General features: G+C 36.6%; 1 protein-coding gene across 1 annotated transcript; it reads right to left on the bottom strand.

Moving 5' to 3' along the window:
- Nucleotides 1-327: 327 nt before the first annotated feature.
- LOC104421237 (lysosomal Pro-X carboxypeptidase) lies at nucleotides 328-3,722 on the bottom strand. The gene is made up of 9 exons (XM_010033127.3): nucleotides 3,264-3,722; nucleotides 2,937-3,126; nucleotides 2,545-2,678; nucleotides 2,120-2,232; nucleotides 1,606-1,852; nucleotides 1,148-1,300; nucleotides 950-1,029; nucleotides 804-853; nucleotides 328-657 (listed from the first exon to the last, which is right to left on the bottom strand). The coding sequence occupies exons 1-9, from the start codon at nucleotides 3,648-3,650 to the stop codon at nucleotides 521-523; spliced, it is 1,491 nt and encodes a 496-aa protein (XP_010031429.2). The 5' UTR covers nucleotides 3,651-3,722; the 3' UTR covers nucleotides 328-520.
- Nucleotides 3,723-9,459: the final 5,737 nt, after the last annotated feature.

The raw sequence follows: 9,459 nt of genomic DNA, 5'->3' as shown, positions 1-9,459 counted from the left end.
AGGCCAAAATTATTTGGCTGCTATAATAGATGACGCTGAAAGGTGCGATCCAATCTCGAAGTTAGATGCGAGAGATGGGCGATCGAGAAATTCGATATCTTTCATTTTGCATGAGGCATAACGTAAATGGATTTGCCAGGAGGTAATGCCATGGAGAGGGGAAATAGAACTAGAGCCTAAGTTCTTGCGTTGAATGTGGATCCATAAGCCCATGCCACAAATTATGAAATTTTAAATAAAATGCAAATCTACGCTTGACCAATAAAAATAGACCAGCAGTTTTAAATGTGGGTCAGTTAGCTGGAAGCTTATTATGGACTACATACATGGCTTAAATATAATATTGGATGAAGTCATTTTGATTTCCTTGATTAAGAGCTCGTTCTAATGGAGCAATGAAATACAAGGATAACTTTATGGTGAAGTACATAGGCCTTATTCTTTTATTCTCATCTGTCGTTGAAATGTCCTTTCCAAATCAACTCACCATCCATAATCATGGCAATAACAGTTCATCATATCACTGTTTGAAAGCAAGCAGATCAGAATAATATTTGGCTATCCATCCTTTTATAATTTCAACTTCAACTTTTCGTTGCATGACCAACCAATCTGGATCGGTTTGCTTCTCTGCAAGTATATCCAAACAATGGGAACCTGCAAAGCATATACTCATCAATGTGAGAATTCAAGATCCAGCCAAAAATAAAATTTAACGCCCATCAATCTTGTTCTTCTCTTGTGTGATTCATGGGTGCGTAAGTTAAAATCGCAAACAACACACACATCGACTGATTATGTACCTTTCTCTGTGTAAACTGCGATGATACTATCAGAAATGTTCTTTAGGACCCTAAGATTGAAAAAGAGATCAAATTGTCAAGCGTGATTAAGTACTGTAAAATTTTACTTCTTTAAATCTATGGAGATAGCATATAATGTTGTATACCCTGCGCTACTGTAAGGATCTCGAAGTCCATTTGAAAAGATAATGTTGCTGCCAAATCTAAGAAGAATTAGCTCTATATCCTGCAACAACAAGACGACGGTAAAACATACTTTGAATTTTGTGCATAGGTAATAGTTTAATTCACTGATCGAAATAAGAGCTGAATGCATATTTTCTAAGAGTCATTGGAAATCATACATGACCACCATAGTATGTAGTGATCCAATGTGGGCGAGGTGTGACGCCATACTGGTCGTTGCATTCATCAATGAAGCTGCTCAAGTTGAAAGGGTATGATTGGAACATGGAATTGTTTGTGATGCCGATGGGCATTACCATTTCGCTGCATCTCTGCAAGCAAATCTCCCTTTTAGTATTGTAAGTTTTCTCAAACGCAACAACAATTTTTACGAGGAAGATTTCAAGAAAAGGATGGTGTCAATTAATATAGACCGGATCAGCTGGCATGCTTGGATCAGCATGAACATAGATCTGATGATCCCCTTATTGGGACATAAGGCTGCTGCCCAAGTCCGCTGTCATTGTAAAATAGTTTGGACCCAAAAAGGAAGAGTAAAATTTAACTCAGATTGATCAAAATCCATCCTTTAGATTGAAATGCATGATGCCTAAATATGATCTAGAGTATACTGTACCTGCCATCCCCAACCCAAGTCAGTTTGAGAAACATTAGTGGGAGGATTAACGTAGCATGCGGAGTTCCCTTTATAGGCGACAACGCTTGCAAATATTTTGCCAAGAATGCCATTTTCGGTAGTATTTGCTCCATCAATACCGTTGCATATCACTGTCACCGGATACCTTGGTGGATCGTCATATTGAGCTGCATACGCATACAACGACATCAAGTAGTTCTTCAGCTCGTCCCCACTCTCTAAAGGCCTACACACACAAAAAGGCAGTAGTTAGTCTATGATTGATTGTGTCTCTTTAATAAATTACGTTCACACACATTCTTAAAGACTCAATTCAGCCTCGATGATCATGAAACTTCACGCCAAACAAACGAGCAAGTGTGGATTAGGTTCCTGATCTCAGAAGGTAAATTGACTCAATTCATCAACTCTCTTAAATTGAGAAATTGGATGGGAATACTCTATAACACGTGAGTATTAAGATACATAATAGATTATGCATCAATCCACATACTTGCAAGTCTTGAACATCTTGCTTAAGTTTGCAGTGCCATTAGGCTCTTGAGCAACTCTATCAATCTCTGACCATGAGTCTCCTATAGTTTGGTAGCAAGTCTCACTAGCTTCCTGTGCAAAATAACCATGGTTCAAGGCGAATTATGGAAAATCAGGAATAGATTTTAAGATTCGAAAGATTATTCGGGTAATAAGTCTATTCTTTCCCACTCAAGGTATGGTTACAAATAACTATACCCCTCAATTTTATTTATGCCATCCTCAAGGAGCAAGAATATGTGCAGTCAATATTTACCTTGTGTGCGTATAATGGGACAATAGGGATATTGCGTCAACTAATTGATATTCTTTGGATGCTTGAAAAGTGCCGCACAATCATTATTAGAACAAAAAAAGAAGAAGAGAAATTACGGGTGTAATTACCTTAAAATCCTTGGTGACCACCGAATAGTATGCATCCTGTGGGGTAATATCATCAAAATACAATATTGGAGCAGATGAGGCCAGAGCTCCGACGGTCAAGTGTGGATATTTTAGCCGGAACCACGAAGCAAGCTCTGAAATTCGTGTTAGTTATTAATATTCAACAACTTGATATAATGATATGATATATCTATTTCGCACAAAGAAAGATTTAGTACTTTTGTTGAAAATAAATGACAACGACAACTCATCATTTTCACATATCACGGGTTTTTTACATAGTCAACTGAGAACGGATATCAAAACCGGTCAAACTTGTCATGGACCCCTTTTCTATTATTTCTCTCTACCGTACACAAAAATGGGTAGAATATGATGCCCATTGCACTTACTTCCTCCATATGATCCTCCAACCACAATAACTGGAGAATCTCTGGCTTTCAAATTCTGCTTCACGTGAATAATAATGGCTGCATAATCAGCCAAAGCTTGGGCTGAGCTGAAATACCCACGAATATTTGTCTCATGGAGAGCTTCTTCGAAGCTCATCCCAAGTGGAATTGACTCACCATAATACCGATGCTGACAAGAAATATTCCACAAGAAAAAGAAGAATTTGATTACATGGTTGGTAGCAGAAATTAGATAGAAAGAACATCCATGCATGGACCCAAAAAAAAAAAAAAAAAAAAAAAATTGGTAGAAGTCAGATATGGTACCTCAATATAAACTAACAAAGCTTGGAATTGAGCTGCGTTATCTCTCAGAAACCCAATCACAGTCGGGGATCCATCAATTGGCGATTCAGCACCGAGGTAAACGAAGATCGGCGCACTAGAATTCGCACCACCCCAGTATCTAGAGTCAATCAAGTATCTTTGTTGAAAGGTGGTGTAGCTCTCGGGTCTGTAGTTGAAATGATCGAGCGTCTGGTTGAAGAAGAAGGTTTCAAAATCGTCTGCTATGGAAGCCGAAACTGCACGTTCCGGATCTCGGAGGACGCCTTCGCGTTGTAGACTCAGGGTCGGAGTGTAAAGTTTCTGTCCAGAAATCGAAGCTGTGAATAAAAAAAAGGAGATGATGGAAGAGAGATGAGAAAGAGTCATGGCATGCGTTGTGGACAGGAAGTGCGCTTATTAAGAATTCCAAACTCGGTGGGACGATGAAAGGAGGTGTGAGCATATATAGGCATCTAACTTCATGGGCATGATTTGAAGTGAACTGAGCACTTATTCCTGAAATATCCGTACATACATCTTACACGTGCAATCACTTAATCTTAATCGTTAAACCGTATGAGTTTTATGTGAAACCCACCTAATGTGACACAGTCAATATGTTCTACACTTATTTCAACTACAAAACCAAGTCAATTAACTTCATTTGGCCACAACAAAATTCTATTATATTTGAAAGAAAGTAGTGGTCGTATGACCTGTTCTATTTTACGTCTATGCTCTGGAGGCATCTTCCGGGTATAAGTTTATAATATATTGGCGCAAGGAATCGACAACTCTCGAGGTCACGAAATGCCCAAGAACCTCTTGATAAAAAGGACATGCTCCATTGATTGTGAATTTGGCTAAGAAAATTCAACAACCTTTTATTTTGTCAATTTCACGTTGTGGGCTTCAATAAGGACAGGGACAATTCACTTTTGTTAATTTCATTGAATTGATCTTCCACCAACCGGCTCAACACGGTGGAGTATCTTTCTTATGTTGCTTTGCAAAACACGATGGATGTTGACATTTGGGGTGTGTTTGTTTCATCGAAAACTTTACAATAAATGAAATATATTTTATGAAGTTTTTATTTATTTTATGATTTAAGGAAAGTGATTTCCTAGGGTGTTGTTTTCCCTCTTGCTGCTTTCAGTTCATGAAGAATATTTTCCATAGATTGATTAGTTTTTCGTCATCAAAGTACCGAAAAGTTGGAAAACAATTTTTCAGAAATAATTTTCTTTAAACAAATATATCCATAAACATTGTTTACACATTTTTTTTCACTTTTTACTTTTCACTAGTTCCATGATTATTTTTAAATGCTCTTCTTTTTGCCATCATTGACCTTCAAAAGTTCATAATTTAACATAATTTCTTGTCCTGCATTTGAACATTTCTCCTGTATCTTGAATCCACATGGACACGCGTCCTCTTTAAAATTAATCGAGACTTTTTCTCTTTTTTAAGAATTTTTTTTTTTCTTTGTTAAGAATTTTGAATGATTATTATTTATTTATAATTTCATTCCGTTTGGGTCACGGCGTCTGGGGTACCGAAAGGCATACTCTCGAGTAGTTGACCATAAAACGGTCCAAATTTCTTCATCAAAGTCGAGCTCATCAAAGGTCTTCAGGAGGCCTTTAGATTAGTGGACGTTCGTACGCCAGGCTAGCCCCCGCGAGATCGTGGAGGGCATAATTGCAAAAAGTAAAAAGGGGCCTCGCAGTGGCAGAAGCCATTATTGGGTTCGCGGATAATGTTTGGAAGCACTGAAGCAGGTGGACCTGCTCGAAATGATCATCACATTCTACGGTAAATTATTTAATTTGATGAACCTTGTATAATGGATTTATCCTAAGAGCACGACCCATGACGCAACTTTTTCGTTGCTCATAAAATTTTTAAATGCAATGAAATGTATAGCTTACGTGAGACTCGCCAGATCCAACAATTCAAATGCAATGAAATGCACTAAATTCAAATGGACATGTTCACGTATTTTTCTGTTCACAGAGATCCTTCATGGAAAGGGAAATTGTCCAATCAACTCTAAATGTTTTCCATCGTCGCTGTTGATGCTTGCCTCCCATTCCAATGGGAGAATCCTTGCATTTACAATCTACTTTTCTTTTTGCTACGGCCAGATTTTTGGGTCAACGTTGGTCTTCCAAAGATTATTTTGTACTAAGCTCCATTTCTAATTCAAATCATGTCGAAGGGTCAACATCTTCTAGATTAGAATCCCTCGTGTTTTGTTTCCAAACCAACTATTGCCTATTTTGTCCAAAATGAGAAAACGCGTACTTCCTTGGAAAGAATCGGCCTGCGAGGAAACTTCATCGAAAGTTTATAGCCTCATTCAAATTGATGTGAAGTATACAGATAGCGATTCAAGGCCCATATCGATTGGGACAAGCCTTATCATTTTATTGAATCTCAGAAAAATATTAGCAAGACTTTCATTTTTAAATTCTTAATAAGTATGGCAGAAATCCAATCAATCGCCACTAGCCGTTGCACGAGGATGTTTATCTCCTTCCTAGTCATTTGATAGAATGTATAAGGAAGGAAGAATAAACCATGACTCTAATTTTGATTGAAAATCATCTAATCCTATTCCATCAAACTTTCCACCTAAAAAACTTTTTATCAGAAATGAAGTTTCTAAGTTTTGTCAATCATCGAAACCACTTAGGAAATGTTTTCTCAACAAACACCTATCTCTAATGATCACCATCTTGAGTAATTATTCAAAATATTTCTTGTGAGGACTTAAACCAAATGGATCGAACCGGATTTGATAATATTCCATGGATGTAGTCTCGCATCGTGTTTCACTAAGACTACATCAAGTCGTCGTCGCGTGTGCATCTCCACTCAGGAGAAAAAACCACACTGGGCAGCTTAGACTTTGACATGCATCGTGAGCATATTAGAAAAACGATTCCATTCTAGATGAGGGCAAGAAACACATGGAGTCGAATGGTCCTAGGAACGTCCAATCACGGCAACTTAAGGTCATCACTATCTTCATGAACAAGAAAAAGAAATTAAATATATCCAAAGGAATCTTTCACCAAGCTCATTCTAGAATTGCATGATGCCTTGTCTGAAAGTGATTTAAGGGTTGATTTGTTCTATAGCTGTGATAGAACCGTAACTCTATCACGTTGAATTTGTGTTGTTAAGTGTTGCAATTTGTACATTGGTAATCCATATTTTAGAGGTGCAAACCATAATAGTTGGGAGAGATAACTTCTTAAAAGCTAGTATAAATTGCCATATATTTGTTTTCAAACTATGCTAGCCTTTAACCAAGCGAACGACAAGTATTAGAAAAGTGCTTTAAATGAGAAAATAAATAAAAATTTGGTCAATGGAATACTTTAGAGACCATTTTCGATGGCATGCTTGTGATCCGCTCCATCTAAAAAGCTCCAACAAGATTTTTGCTTGATGTAGCCATGGAAAATTCATCTCGCACTATGGCAACAAGTAATATCACCGATGGTTCAACTAGACTTGCTCAAATGATGGGCAGATCAAGCCGTAACAGCACCGAATGAGCCAAAAAATAAATATCAGGAAATCTTATCCAATCAGTCATAAATATATTGTACAAATGTTAATTCAATTCTAAATTTTTCAATTTTGTGTGAAATTCCAATGTGATATATCTAGTCGATGTTCCCCAAAATTTGCTAAAGTAGTGGCCCTAGTAATTGCCGATAGTCCTACATAGGACACTATCACATTAGCCATTTCCAACAAAAATTGCCTAAGATGACTACATTGCAATTCCATGCAAAGATTTAGGATTAAATTGACAAAACTAGAAAATTTATGAAAAATTGGCGTACATTCAATAGATTTAAGACTAGTTTGGGAATTTTTCCTAAATATTGAGATGACAGAGCTTTGCATAATATATTTATAAAAAAAAAAAAAAAAAGTGGACTTCTTCTAATATCACCATTGAAGAAAAAAATTCGCCTAACTTTGAAGAATTTTTTTTTTTTTTTGAAATTTTTATTCTTCTCTCTTTTTTTTTCCTAATTTTTTTCTTATTTTTTCTTTCTTTACTTTTTCTTTCTCTTCTTTTCATTTTTATTTTCTCTTTTTCCCTCTATTGGCCATTGCCAAGTCTCATTGATGGTTGGCAAGGTTGCTACCCTAGCCAATTTTGGAGGAGGGACACCTGGGCTTGGCTTGGCATGGGCCATCCTCGATGGACAAGAGTCGCCTCGGTCGGCCATTTGCGAGGGTCACCCTCGTCAGGCGAGGGCAGTCCACGCAGCCCTCACCTAAGGTCAAAGACCTCCACTGACCATCAATGAGGCTCAACGAAGGCTAGTAACAGGAAAATGAAGAAAAATAAAAAAGGAAAATATAGGGAAAAAAAGGAAAAACAAAATAAACAAATAAACAAACATTAAAATATTATTAAAAATTATTAACGTCAACATCGGCCATGCCGCATAAAATAATCGGTGTCCACGTCAAAAATTTTCAATCAAAATTAACCGAATATACTAAATTAGTAAAACGTGAAAATGTTTAAACTCAATTAGCAAAATTAAAAAATTTAGGATGGAATTAGCAAAAGTGCAATAGGTTTAGGATTTTTTAGACAATTTTCCCATGGCTAGAGTATACCGAAATTGTTACAACCACCCATGGATAGGTAAGAGACATAACTCTTACTAAGTTGTAAATATTAGCCAACCAAGAGATTCTAGATAACAGTTGTCTAAGGTCTCAATTAAGAATGTCAAGAATGATAAAAGTGTACTCTTTAATAATAAAGCAAGGTTCAAGAGTAAGAGGAGAAACGGTCAGGCATTATTGATGGAAAATAGAGAAAAGGTCATGGAGACAGACAAAGAGGACCATAAAGAAGCATTCAAGCAGGGGTAGCTCGTAGGGATGAAGGGAAAGATAACAATAAAGAAGATAAGGATAGCCGGAGGCAAGACAGTCACTACTATATATTTGGCAAATAGGTCACTTTGCCAAGGACTATTAATTCAAACAAGCAAAAGGAAATGTTGTAGCATCTATAATGAAGGAGAGTAATATTGAAAAAAAGTAGGATTTCCAAGCGTCCATTGCATTAAAGGAATAGGAAAAGCTTACAGCCACCTCCATCACCGAGTCAGATGAGCAATGATCTTCATCACGGTAAGTGATAAAATAATCAATTATGATAATTGGACAGTTGACTCACGGTGCTCAAATTATATGACATGAGATTGACACAAGCTATCCAGCATGCCTAAGTAAACCGATAGACAAATGGTTGTCCCCACAAGTAAATCAAGGTTGCTAGTTACCCACATTGATCAAATAGTGATGACACCCTAGTTCAGTCGATTGCAAATTAAATTGCAAAACGTGTATCACACGCAAGGCATGAAGAAAAACCAATTATTGGTATCACTATTTACAGACTCGAGAAATACGTGGTGTTTGTACAAACAATGTAAAGGTGTACATTTGAACCCACAAATACGCTGATCATGGAACGGCATCAAATAAAGTATGTCTAAGTGAGGCCAGCACAGAGCTATACGTGGACAAAACTCGAAAGAGTAGTGTTGACACCTAAATTTTGACGATCCATTTAGTTATTTATTGCATAAAAATTAGGGATTAATTTTATCCCTGAAAAAATATTAATTACATAGCATATAAATTTAGGTACATTTAGTTTGTATATTTTGCATTTTATTTATTGGACCGATGGTGGACGGGTTCGAATTAATGTTTATGAGCTTAAATTGACAAGTCGGACTAAGCTCACGAAAGAAGCAAATTAGCTCAAGCCCGTTGTTTTTTTTAATCAATTATCTTGTAAAAAAATTGAGATTTAATGCAATATTCTAATGATTTTTTAAAATTGAGAAAACCTCATTGCAATCTCATCTTTATCAATAGGCGATAAAATCATTAGAGATATTCGGGAGATAAGGAGAACAAAATGTTTTTTTGTGATCAAGAGGTTATCGGCAATCTTTTTGTTAGATGAAATATTGATAAAAAGATTAGATTTTGTTTTGGCCTATAAAAGAATGCGTACGGAGGTCGAAAAAAGGGGGGCTTTTTCTAGAGTTTTTCTCTTCGTCGAAGTAAAAAGGAGAGAAAAAGGCTTTCTTCCTCGTCCATCTTCAGTCAAAAGGGAGCTTTT

The sequence above is a fragment of the Eucalyptus grandis genome, chromosome 10, assembly GCF_016545825.1.
Source record: "Eucalyptus grandis isolate ANBG69807.140 chromosome 10, ASM1654582v1, whole genome shotgun sequence".
In the NCBI taxonomy this organism is placed as follows: Eukaryota; Viridiplantae; Streptophyta; class Magnoliopsida; order Myrtales; family Myrtaceae; genus Eucalyptus; species Eucalyptus grandis.
Note: the sequence above shows the minus strand (reverse complement) of the source record. Positions and strands in the feature narration are given on the sequence as shown.

Bases quoted from the DNA above. Each gene is read 5' to 3' on its own strand.
- LOC104421237 (XM_010033127.3), bottom strand. From the start codon at position 3,650: ATGACTCTTTCTCATCTCTCTTCCATCATCTCCTTTTTTTTATTCACA. The intron at 1,853-2,119 runs GTATGTGGATTG...TTGTGTGTGTAG, and splicing joins AAGATGTTCAAGACTTGCAA to GCCTTTAGAGAGTGGGGACG. The intron at 1,030-1,147 runs GTATGATTTCCA...TTGTTGTTGCAG, and splicing joins CTACATACTATGGTGGTCAT to GATATAGAGCTAATTCTTCT.